Source organism: Aegilops tauschii, chromosome 3 (assembly GCF_002575655.3).
Source record: "Aegilops tauschii subsp. strangulata cultivar AL8/78 chromosome 3, Aet v6.0, whole genome shotgun sequence".
NCBI lineage: Eukaryota > Viridiplantae > Streptophyta > Magnoliopsida > Poales > Poaceae > Aegilops > Aegilops tauschii.
Genome location: NC_053037.3, coordinates 73,062,842 through 73,075,422, shown reverse-complemented (window position 1 = coordinate 73,075,422; position 12,581 = coordinate 73,062,842). Strand labels below are relative to the sequence as shown.

Genomic DNA, 12,581 nt, shown 5'->3' with positions numbered 1-12,581 from the left:
CAAATCCTAATCTCGATTTATGCCCACTCAACAAACACCTTTGGAGATACCTGTAGAGAATCTTTATAATAACCTAGTTACGTTGTGACATTTGATAGCACACAAGACATTCCTTCGGTATCCGGGAGTTGCATAATCTCATAGTCGAAGGAATATGTATTTGACATGAAGAAAGCAATAGCAATAAACTGAACGATTATTATGCTAAGCTAACGGATGGGTCTTGTCCATCACATCATTATCCTAATGATGTGATCCCGTTATCAAATGACAACACATGTCTATGGTTAGGAAATCTTAACCATCTTTGATCAACGAGCTAGTCTAGTAGAGGCTCACTAGGGACACGGTATTTGTTTATGTATCCACACATGTATTTAAGTTTCCGGTCAATACAATTCTAACATGAATAATAAACCTTTATCGTGATTTAGGAAATATAATAATAATCATTTTATTATTGCCTCTAGGGCATATTTCCATCACACCCGCCACGTTCGTCCTCCACCCCGATTCGGTCGATTTCTTGTCACCGGCGACTATAAATCAGCGAATCTACGGCCGCCGCCGGATTCGACGCACCTAGTGTCTATTATTCTTTCAATACACATTGTATATTTTTCTTGTACATTTTTTAAAATATATATTTTTGAACATTTTTCGTATACATGTTAAACATTTTTCAAATACATGTTGAATATTTTGAATGGCATGAATTTTTTTCCTGAACTACACAAATATTTTTTATATTGTATACACATTTTTTTTAAACATCACAAACAAAATTTTGAAACACATTACATTTTCATAAAATGTCACATGCATTTTTTCTGATCGGCATGCAACATTTTTTTTTTGAATTACACAAACAATTCTTAAGATGTCACGACATTCTTTTGAAACGCATGAACTTTTTTAAATGTCATGTTCATTTTTTGAATCATGCTAACTTTTTTTTACATTGTACAAACATTTTTTAAAATGTCACTAACATTTTTTTTGGACGCTATCAACACTGTTTTTTGAATCATGCGATGGATGTTTTTAAAATTTATAAGAAATTTCTTTTCTGTTTTAGAAGCATAAGTAAAAGTAATGAAAGAATAGAAGAAGAAAAACACGCCCCGTGTGTTAGGCCGCCCCATTTAGGGGGCGCCTAAGGCGAGTGCATCATTTAGCTCACATCAGTGGAGAAATAGCAGCACCCTCTTCTTGCTGCTCTCCGAAGAGGCCTTCTCAACTTCTTCTTCAACTCCTTGTCGATGCTTTCCTAGTGTTGTCTTTTTCGAGAGCACGCAAAGCGCGTGCCTTACTTTTATAGAAGAGAGCAAGCACAGTTTACAAGAGAGTCTAACGAGCGCGAGGCACCCGGAGACAACGCATGCACGCCACCACTCCTAAGAAATCAAAAGCTAATCTCTCACAAAGCGTTGTAAGCTATCACCTCCCTGAATCGCCATCTTCCATTCGCTAAGTTCCTCAAGGATCTTCTTCACGAGTTCTTGTGCGTCCACTTGTTGCTCCGCTTTGTTGAACACTCTGGCATTCCTTTGCTTCCAAAGTGACCATGCCGTGCAAATGACCATGGTGTCGAACCCACGTTTGTCTTCCTTCGCGAAACCCAATCGTTGCGACATCCACCATTCCACAAAGGAGTCCGTACTCACGGGGCAAGAGATCTGAATACGTAACTTGTCGAAACAGCCCATCCAAGTGGCTCGCGAGTAGCCACATTGCACCAAGATGTGGTCAACAGTGTCTTCGTCCTGTAAGCAAGTATAGCAAGCCGAGGTGTGATCTTGCAACCCATGACGAGTGCGTCGGTCCGCCGTCCACAAGCGAAGTTGGCAAGCCAACCAAGCAAATATCTTGCATTTGAGAGGTGCAATGCTTCTCCAGATGGCTGCGGCGTAAGGGCAACTCGGCAGACCCTCACAAAGACGAGAGTAGGTGGATTTCGCCGAGTAAGCCATAGAGGATGCGCAAGGCCACAGAAAACTGTCAGGTGACCGGTCATCTCGCTGCACCGAAGCAATGGCGTGCCTCAAATGCATGAGCTGGATAAGAGCCATGTGTGAAGAAATGAAGGGGATGTCCAGTGACCAATGCTCCTCCTCGAGTGCCCATTGCACTGTCCTGGTGTTGATGCGGCGTGTGTCGACCATCTCATTTCCTTTCCATTTCCTAGCGTTGTCATCACAGTACCTAGGCAGACATAGAGTTCCAGATTAAAATAGTAACTATGTGTCATTCAAATGCATAGAAAGCTCATGGAGGAGTGAAGTCACTTCGGTTTGAATGGCGCATGCATGTGCTCAAGTCATGAGCCCACTTGACCTGTCGGTGAGCCCATGGTGATGTCTGTGGGATGCTCCGCGTCATCGATATCCTATTATACGACTGTAACCTAATTTGTACTCACTCCATCTTTGAAAAGAAGACTTATAACTTTTGGTTGAAGTCAAACGTTGCAAAGTTTGTAGAAAAAAAGCTATCAAGAAATACGATACAAAATTAATATCATTAGGTATACAACTAAAATATTTTTATGTTATATCTATTTAGTGTGGTAGTTGTTGAAGATTTTTCTTACAAACTATGCACGGTTTGATTTTAGAGGAGGGAGTAGAAAATAACACAATTCCAACAACTTCGTATGCCTAACATACCTACCATCGTAAGCACAACTGGACCGAAAGACAGTCTTGACAAGAAGATTGGCTTGGTGTGAGACAAGAATCGTATTCTCCCCGAGCCACCCTCAGATGACAAGAATCGTACTTTCATGCCAACCACACGTCGAAAGCAGAGCAGCTGACAGGGCCTGCCACTAACCGGTGTTCTCTTGGAATAAAGGTTGCGTTGCGTTTCCTCCGACGTTGGCGTATCGCCACTCTCAAGGCAGAATGGCCCCATGCAGCATCTCAATCTCCATATGATAGTTCGGCGACGGCGAGCTCAGCTTTCATCCGCGGCATGGGCAACACCGGGCCGCCGAGGATGGCGTCGTGGTGCAGGCACTGCGGCGCGAGCATCGCGGCGCCGCCGGCGGGGCCGAGCTCCAGCGTCCGGTGCGCGCTCTGCCGCCGCGTGACGCGCGTCGAGCGGCACCGCAGCGTGGGCAGCGCGTCGAGCGCGCTCGCGCCCCCGTCGCCGCCGCGGACGGCGCGCTCCGCCAGGCTCGAGCTGCCGGCCGGCTACCCGGCGTCCCGCGGCAAGAAGCGCGCCGTCCTCGTCGGCGTCAGCTACACGGGCACCTCCTACGAGCTCAAGGGCACGGTCAAGGACGTCGAGCTGATGAGGAACCTCCTCCGCGACAAGTTTGGCTTCCCCGGCGACTCCATCCTCGTCCTCACCGGTAGTAACTAATCCAAGAATCTACTGTATTCACGAAAGAAATTATCGACCGAGAAGCGATCAAGAAGTGTATCTGATCATCTGATGTATGATCGATGTGTTTGTGGTTGTGGCAGAGGAGAGTGACGACCAGAGCAGAGTGCCGATGAGGGAGAACCTGCTCATGGCGATGCGGTGGCTCGTGGAGGGGTGCTCCGCCGGCGACTCGCTGGTGTTCCACTTCTCCGGGCACGGCGTGCAGAAGCTGGACACGGCCGGCGACGAGGTGGACGGGTACAACGAGGCGCTGTGCCCGCTGGACTTCGAGGAGAAGGGCAAGATCCTGGACGACGAGATCAACGAGACCATCGTCCGGCCGCTGGGCCCCGGCGTGAAGCTCCACGCCATCATCGACACCTGCCACAGCGGCACCATCCTCGACCTCCGCTACCTCTGCCGCCTCTCCCGGTACGTACATACGTGCCTACTACGTGCAACCGCAACGTTTCTTTCAGACCGTGCTGTGAGTGATCTAGTGATCTTGACGACGAGTGAATCTTTGCTGTGATCCATCCAAGGACCGGGTACTGGCAGTGGGAGAACCACATCCGTCCGGGGAAGCCAAAAGGCACCAACGGAGGCCTCGCCATCTCCATCAGCGGCTGCAACGACGACCAGAAGTCGACGGAATCCAGTGTCCAGGGCTTCTCCGATACCGCTGCTATCGGCGCCATGACGGACAGCTTCATCAGGGCCGTGGAGTCCGAGCCGGGGACGACGTACGGGCGGCTGCTGAGCGCGATGAGGGCGACGATCCGCGACAGCCAGGGGACCGGCCGCCGCCTCCCCGGGAGGATCGGCTCCTTCGTCCGCAAGATGATCACTTCCAGCGGCGTGCAGGAGCCCCAGCTCTGCTCTTCCGAGATGTTCGACATCTACCGGAAGCCCTTTCTCCTGTGACTCTGCCTCGCGCCGGAGTTCTTCGGAGTCATGTAATTCGCTTGCCTTACCAATGATGATGCTGTCGTCCTGCCCTGCGCTGGACTTGTCAGCAAACTGAACGGGACATTTCAGTTGTACCGCAGTAGAATCAATATCAATGGTTAAAATCACGGGAGAAACAAAATAGCGGCAGCATTTTTTGCAGCGAAATTTTAGCCTAAATTGGCACAATATCCGGCGATCTCCCGCGATTTTCACCAGCCTGCAAATCGCAGGGCGAACGATGGCCAAACCACGCGCGATTTAGAATCATGATCAAAGTTGACGTCCAAACCGAAACCATATGCTTCCAGGAACAACATTTCAGTTGCTCAACCCGTCGAATCACATGTTTCCAGAAACATTTCAGTTGCTGAAACCATTGAACAGTTCAGGTGTGACTTTCATGTGGACTACTCGGCATTGAGGCGAGCTGCCTTTGCCTCCTGTAATGTGCCTAGCTACTTAGGATTATCTGTGAGGCTGACAAGGGATTTCACGATCCCAGGGCTGATCTTGTCAGCAAGGGCGCCCTTCTCGGAGATCAGAAATGACTTCTCCTTCACAAAGCTCTGCAGCTTCTTGGTGTCGAAGTCTAGGCGTTCTTGATCTGCAACATTGTGAAGAAATGCGATAAGGAATTGCATAATCATTCTAACCCTGAGCTTCTGTAACAGTCACTTCAAAAAATTGCACGCAAAGAAAATGCCGCAACTATGACACAATTACGGAATCAGATCACTACTTTTCACCAGGTAAGGAATTCATGCGGTGAACAGGAGCAATTCAACAGACTTTTGAATAAACTTGAAATAAACCCTCCTTGATTTTGAGGCTTTGCGTGCATCAAACCTACTTCGACAGGACCGAAATGCACCGAATTCATAGATCCAGATAAAAAAGGTACCTTCTTCCAGAATAGTGTGTGTTGCATGAAATGGAACACGGGCAAAAATATCTGATCCTGGAAACATTAGCCAGGTATGTTCCTTGGGGTCGTGGTTTCCACAAGTTGAGCATATCTCCTTTACCAGCTGCTTGCCTGAGGTTCCTTCCATTTCTTTCATTACGATGTCAAAGGGAGATGGAACACTACTTTTGGTTGTCCTGGCTCTTTTCCGGAGGGCTGTCAACGCCTCCCTGTTAGCATTCCTCATCTTGTCATTTTGCACAAGCTGATCCTCACACAAGAACAAACCATAAGATATCAGCATTCATATATATGACAAAAATAATAGAATAAATTAGCAACCCATACGTACCTCATGTCTAGCTAGAAGAAGTTGCTCTGCATCAGTTTCAATGTCAACCAGAGCCTCTTGAAGCTCCTTCATGTTAGAGTCCATGACAAAACTGCGAAACAATGCCAATTCATTTTCCAAATATAAGTAAATCACTTCAGAATACAATCATCTGCATACCATACATTCATAAGCAACCCACAGAATTTAAAGGTTCCGATTTCTAGCATGTTGCGACATAGAAGCAATAAAGTGCTGAAAACACATGAACAAAATGTGTTGTGCAAAAGTACGAGATCTTGTCTCTAATAAAACATATTTCAAAATACCCCAAGCTGAATCTCCTATTTCAAATAATAACTAGAAAACATATAATAGACATGACAGTTAGTGTTAACTGTTAACAACGGAGCAAAAGTAGCTAAAATTAACATATGGCAATCACAATGGAATAGATCAATAAGCGTTAAGACATGAGAGAACCTTGACCTACTTCAGGCACACGTATTTGGTACAATAGTATAATGGTAATGTAATATGACTATATATGTGGTTCTGTTCTCTGATGTCCTTGTCATTTAATAGCCTAATTGGATATCGCCGTAAAACCCTTTTGCCTCTACAAAATACTAGTGCAATGGCATGAACTGAAATTGTGTAATTAGGGAAATATAAAAAGTACTGCTGCAAGCATGACATACAAAACAAAACAAGTTTTCGAACATACAAGAGGTAACTAACCCATCAGCTCTGCACAAGGCACCAGCAAATCTTATTTAAAGACTCAATGTTTCAACAAGCAAACTAGCTGAGTATCCAGGTTTACTGAATACATTTTCTTGCTACTTTTCTAATAATCTAAACATCAATCATTTAGCTAGAAAACACCTCAACTGATACCCTTATAATGCAAAACCATCAAACTATGTCCTCTACTGAAGATCCAGACCAACCTATTGAAGTATTTTCAGTTAGCAGATCGCAGCTTCATGGTCTATAAACTAGTGGATTTGTAAACCCTATTGAACGATTGAAGCACAGCAGTTCTGGAAAGAAATTAGTAACTGCTATGACCTCTAGCGTTCAGGTTTCAGAGAATAATCAGGAAGCCAACCCTAGCAACTGGATCCGGATGGAAATTGGGAAACATCAGCGCTACTGCGCAGTGGCAGAGCCAAGATTGAAGCAAACCTTGTGCCAATTTTTTCTCAGCAACATTAAAAAACTTTGGCACTTATAACTATCCAAGAAATACGTCATAACATTTCAGAAAATATACCCATACGAAAACACACAAATGAAGCTTAATTTCTCAATAAATCAAGAATTTTAACTCAATGCTTAACGATGTAGCAAAATAGATAAAAATGTCAAAGTACAGATAATAGTATGTTGGATACAAAAAAGTACCAAATCAATTGTTTGCTTTATCTGTGCTTCCCATAACTACACAAAACCGGTGAAAAAGATCTCTCATCTTCAGTTTTAATTTCAACTCAATTTCTTCTACATACACTGATACACATAGACATATAACTAGTTCCAGTAGGTTTACCGGCTGTAGCAGTTTTCCACATATTGAATCACACACATGCTAAAACTAAAACTGCGTGAGAAAATTACCCAGCGACCTGGCCGGCTGGCACTGGCCCTACCAACCAAGTAGTAGCAGGCAGAGGCGGCGGCGGGGGCAGTCCTGGCCCCGTGGGCGGGGGAGAGCCCGGAGAAGGTAGGGCCGGCGCGGCGGCACCCGGCTGGAGCAGCACGGCGGCTGGCGCGAGGCGAAACGCCGGCGGGCAAGGGAGGCCGGGAGGGGAACGGACGGCGGACGTCCACAACCAGGCAGCTAGGTCGCAGAGGGCGGCGCAACCAGACTGCTGCAATCCTGCGAGACGGTGCGTCCGTGCGTGGCTAGGTCGACACGTTGACTGGGCCCTTTGTGCCTGGGGCCTAGGCCGTGTTGGGCTGTTGCATCTGGGCCCTGTACAAAACCTATAGGTAGGTGGAAGAAAAACATTCCACACCTTGGGCCTGGGTACAGCTCAATCGGGAGCTCCTAGTCAGCGCTGCAGGCGCCCGTTAACGAGCTGGCGCCTGCAGCGTCGCTGGCATGGGCCGGCCCAACCCGCGCTTGCACTCAATCGCTTTTGAAGTTAAAAAGCAATAAAACCTGAGGATAGCTGGGGATTCAAACTCTGGATCGCTTTGTTGCGAGTGCACCACACTAACCACCAGAACAAACTAAGTTTGTTGTCTTCTACAAGAAAATAGTTCTAGTTAACCTTTTCGTGCAGTAAAACATTAATATATACTCAATATAAATTATCTAAAAAAAAAGTAAATTCGAAAAAAAGTTCATCAAATTTTAAGCAAAGTTCAAAAAAATGAAAAAGGTTCATCGATTTTAAAAAAAAGTTCATTGAATTCAAAAAAAGTTCACCAAATTCGAAGAAAAGTTCATCGGATTCGAAAAAAAGTTCATCGAATTCAAAAAAAGTTCATTAGATTCGAAAAAAGTTCATCGGTTTTGAAAAAGATTCATTGAATTCGAAAAAATTTCATCGAATTCAAAAAAAGTTCATCGTATTTAAAAAAGTTCATCGAATTTAAAAAAGTTCATGTAATCTGAAAAAAGTTCATCGAATTTGAAAAGAGTTCATGTAATATGAAAAAAGTTCATCAAATTTTAAAAAAAGTTCATTGAATTCAGAAAAAGTTCACCAAATTTGAAAAAAGTTCATGTAATCTGGAAAAAGTTCATCGATTTTAAAAAAATTGTTCATCGAATTTGAAAAAAGTTCACGTAATCTGAAAAAAGTTCATCGAATTCAGAAAAAGTTCATCGAATGTGAATAAAGTTCATGTAATCTGAAAAAGTACAACGATTTAAAAAACATGACATTCTTTCAAAAAATCACGCATTAAAAAAAGAAAGAAAAAAAAGGGAAAAACGAATAAAACCGTCAAGAATTCGCGAACCAGAAGAAACAAAATAAAAAGAAAGAGCGACTGAACTTAGCACACAACAAGCGCGATGTCTTAACGAGTCCGGCGTGGGTTCGATTCCCAGTTCTCTCACTTTTTAACGTTTCCGCAAAATTAGAGTGGGCCGGCCCAGCTTGGACTGCTGCAGGCGCCCGTTTGCAAATTGCATTGTAACGGACGCCTGCAGCGCTAAATAGGAAATGTCGGCTCAATCTGCATTCTAAAATTGTTACACAAATGTTCAATGCAAAAATTGCCAATTTTTTTTATTAATACTCCCTCCTTCCCAAAATCTTAGGCGTATAAGATTTTCATGCAATCCCATAATCTAAGACACACGTGCCTTTATCTCTCATTCAGTTACGGCCATCACTAACGATCCCTATTTTTCTGGAAACGAAAACAAATTGCTGGCTAGGTCTATAGTTCGGTTAGCTCAGAGCGTCCTCTTCATTTGAGATTGGATCGCTCAAGTAAACCTACGCTAATTTTGGTGTAGAAACTAATATGCCTAACATTATGGGAAGGAGGGAGTAGTAACTAATAATTCAGTAATTACAAAAGTAATAAAGGGCTAGTGAAAAAAACTAGTAAGACCGTGGTGGACAACAACGTCCCAACATGGACGCTGATGCAAATAACGTCCCAGCCTGAACGCTACTTTTGCTAGCATCCACCATTTGATTAGGTCTAGCCCCGACTCCCTGAACCAGATAGTGCTGGCGGATGCCGCATCCATCTCGTCCCCATTGCCCACCTTCATCTCCCCGCCTACCACGCCGGCACTGGCCTCCAGCTCATCCCGCCCACCCACCTTCCCATGGACCACCTCGGCCTCCGCATCATCCCCCACATCCTCACGACTGCCCCGACCTCCGGCGCATCCCCGACGCCCATATCCTCACGGCTGTCCCCGACATCCTCACCGCAAAAGGGTTTGGGTAGAGGATGCCGCTGCGGCAGCATCAACAAGTCAGACAAAGGTGCTCGTCCCTCTGTCTTCTCACTGCTTCTCCGTATGTCGTCCCAACCATTGATAGCATCGTGGATTGTCACAGGGTGGTACACTGTAGTTTTTCCTCATAGAAGGTACTCCGGCCACACATTCTGCTAGTCCCCAATTAAACAGTACTCCGACCATGAATTCTGGTAGTCTTCAATGGATGATTTCAGTGTAGATGCTTTCAGAAACAGTACAGGGAGTAGATGCTTTCAAATTACTTCTTATTAATGATTTACTATTTGTCCCATATTCTGGTTAATAGATTCATATGACAGTAACATCTATGAAATGATATAAATTAGTTCTATAGCTTTCATAAAAGGTATTTTGCATCGAACCAAACTAATATAAATTTCAATTTCAGAACTGTTATGAAGAAATAACCTAGTACTTGAGTAGTTGAGCATAATTGATTCATATGCTATATTGCTCTAGCTTTACTGATTTCACTGACTGCCTAGGCATAGCTGAAAATCAATCTGATTTCGATAATATTAAGTACCTATATATTTGATTGCAAGTTAATAAAATCGTTTGTCATAACATAAATGATGAGTAACAATTTGGTGAGAAAAATACAATACCGACATTATGAGGGACATCAAACACATGTGCAACACACCACTTTGCTCCAAAAATAGGGTTATAACTCAAGTGTGCTTCCTCTTCACCAGGTTCCTCTCCTTCTTTGGGCTTCTCAAAAATAACTTTAGAGCAACCAAGTGGCAAACGGGACCAAGACCATAACTGTAGCATCAATAAAGGCCCTGAAATTTCTAGTCTCTTCTTCTCAGCACCCATGCTCAATTGTCTATACAGCAGAGCAAGAGCAGCTGCTCCCCAATTATACTCTGTTAGTTGTCCTAAATCATGCATAAATTGGAGATACATAGCTGGCACTCCATCTCTAGATGTATCCGTAAAGACTATGGAGCCAAGAATCTCTAGAACAAGTGCTCAAGCATGCCAATTAATCTCCTTGTCCATTGGATTATCCAACAACACAATGAAGCGATCCCGCAGTTTACCCAAATTTAGAGAGTATTGTGAATTCCTCACAACAATATTGTCATCACCTTTTCGCCTTTTCTTTTGTTTCATGTGTTGTTCATCCACGGGAATCCCAAGCAACATCTCAACTAATTCTGACCATTGTGTATCAGCTTTGCCAACAAGTGGTTTACTGTAACGTAATAGTCATTTCTCCAACAAGTAGGTGAAAACTATTTGTCTCAGGTCGCCAACGCTCCATCAATGCTGATATCAAATATTTGTCGACAGTGATTTTCCTCATCTTGGCAATCTGATAAAAACCAAGGTTCTCTAAAGTTTATGTACATAGAGGATCAAATGGGATACCAACACAGTGACACCGTACATTCAAGCAAATGTTAGGCTGCATCAATACACACTACAATTAGTCTTTAGTTGACCACTAAGTCTACCAGACGCGAATTTAAAGGATACTCACATTTTCCTAAGTTTTGGATATGTTGTGCTGGCTGTGAGGCATCCATAACAAATCACTAAAACATCCATCTATATCCATTTCAAGACCCCGTTACAACATAAAAAGAACGAGTAAGATGTTGAAGTGAAATATCAAAGCAGTCATTTCAATTTATTCTTCACATTACTACACTCATAAATAAAGCTCAAACAATTCAATGGTTTTAGCTATGCCTAGGCAGTCAGTGAAATCTGTAAAGCTACAACAATATAGCATATGAATAAATTATGCTCAACTACTCAAGTACTAGGTTATTTCATAACAGTTCTGAAATTTATATTAGTTTGGTTCGGTGCACAATACCTTTTATGAAAGCTATAGAACTAATTTTTATCATTTCATAGATGTTACTGTCATATGAATCTATTAACCATAATATGAGACAAATAGTAAATCATTAATAAGAAGTAATTTGAAAGCATCTACTCCCTGTACTGTTTCTGAAAGCATATACACTGAAATCATCAATTGGAGACTAGCAGAATTCCTGGTCGGAGTACTGTTTAATTGGAGATTAGCAGAATGCATGGCCGGAGTACTTTCTATGAGGAAAAATTATAGTGTAGCACCCTGCGACAATCCACGCTGCTATCAATGGTTGGGACGACGTACAGAGAAGCAGTGGAGAGAAGAGAGATGGACGACCACCTCCATCCGGCTTGCCGATGCTGCCGCAACGACGTCCTCTATCGAACCACTTTGGCCGTGAGGATGTCGGGGGCAGCCGTGGGATGTGGGCGTCTGGGATGCGCCGGAGGTTGAGGCGGTCCTGAGGATGTGGGCGATGACACGGAGGCCAAGGCGGTCCATGGGAAGGTGGGTGGTCGGGATAAGCCGGAGGCCAGGGCCGGCGTGGTAGGTGGGGAGATGAAGGTGGGCGACGTCCCTTTATTACTTTCGTAATTATTGAATTATTAGTTACTATTAATAAAAAATCCAGGGATCATTGCTCCCCACCTATCTGCATTCATGCCCCGTTGGCTGCTCCTCTGTCCGAGGAACCTACTCCGGCTTTGAAGTCGGCTGCCCCCACCCCCAATCGTACACATCATATTTTTTCCCACACTTTTGTTACCCCGCTACTCGAAGTCGATCTCCCCGTTGTCCGCCGTCGCCATGGTCTGGAAGCAAATCACCTATAACATGATGCTCCGGCCGAAGCGTCACGCTAAGGGGTCCTCACCGTGGACGTCCGACACATGACCTGCAATACAGCATGCCAATTTTCAAGTTATCTGAATACGAGCGAGTAGGAGGACGAGGACTACCCCAAGGTGCTCTTGGCGGTCCAGGAGGAGGAACAACAGCCAACGAAGGAGGAGTTGATCTCAGTTGATGACGTGGCCGACAGAGGCGAGGTGGCTGGTGTCGCGACCGAAGGGGAAGATGTCCCCCTTCTCCATGGAGGAGCACTACGTGGCGAGGCATAATTCGATGAGGAGCACGCGGATGCCTTAGCCGTGGCGGCGCTCCTCACAGATCTGAACCTCGTCGTCGAGAACCGGGCAGTCTACGTGTGCGTGTA

At 44.6% G+C, this 12,581-nt stretch overlaps 2 protein-coding genes across 2 annotated transcripts; one reads left to right on the top strand and one right to left on the bottom strand.

The window, feature by feature from the left end:
* The first annotated feature begins 2,810 nt into the window (after positions 1-2,810).
* On the top strand, positions 2,811-4,462 carry LOC109739154 (metacaspase-1). Its single transcript, XM_020298243.4, has 3 exons — positions 2,811-3,358; positions 3,474-3,804; positions 3,915-4,462. Exons 1-3 carry the CDS (start codon positions 2,977-2,979, stop codon positions 4,294-4,296), a joined length of 1,095 nt encoding a protein of 364 aa, XP_020153832.1. The 5' UTR covers positions 2,811-2,976; the 3' UTR covers positions 4,297-4,462.
* Positions 4,463-4,599: 137 nt separating this feature from the next.
* On the bottom strand, positions 4,600-7,465 carry LOC109739155 (uncharacterized). The gene is made up of 4 exons (XM_020298244.3): positions 7,182-7,465; positions 5,580-5,670; positions 5,225-5,492; positions 4,600-4,927 (listed from the first exon to the last, which is right to left on the bottom strand). Exons 2-4 carry the CDS (start codon positions 5,661-5,663, stop codon positions 4,779-4,781), a joined length of 501 nt encoding a protein of 166 aa, XP_020153833.1. The 5' UTR covers positions 5,664-5,670; positions 7,182-7,465; the 3' UTR covers positions 4,600-4,778.
* Positions 7,466-12,581: the final 5,116 nt, after the last annotated feature.

What these genes read in the sequence shown, in the direction of transcription:
- LOC109739154 (XM_020298243.4), top strand. Translation starts at nt 2,977, where the DNA reads ATGGGCAACACCGGGCCGCCGAGGATGGCGTCGTGGTGCAGGCACTGC. An exon ending in CTCCATCCTCGTCCTCACCG is followed by an intron (nt 3,359 to 3,473) that starts GTAGTAACTAAT and finishes TGGTTGTGGCAG; the next exon opens with AGGAGAGTGACGACCAGAGC. An exon ending in TACCTCTGCCGCCTCTCCCG is followed by an intron (nt 3,805 to 3,914) that starts GTACGTACATAC and finishes GATCCATCCAAG; the next exon opens with GACCGGGTACTGGCAGTGGG.
- LOC109739155 (XM_020298244.3), bottom strand. Translation starts at nt 5,663, where the DNA reads ATGGACTCTAACATGAAGGAGCTTCAAGAGGCTCTGGTTGACATTGAA. An exon ending in TTCTTCTAGCTAGACATGAG is followed by an intron (nt 5,493 to 5,579) that starts GTACGTATGGGT and finishes TGTGAGGATCAG; the next exon opens with CTTGTGCAAAATGACAAGAT. An exon ending in ACACACTATTCTGGAAGAAG is followed by an intron (nt 4,928 to 5,224) that starts GTACCTTTTTTA and finishes ACAATGTTGCAG; the next exon opens with ATCAAGAACGCCTAGACTTC.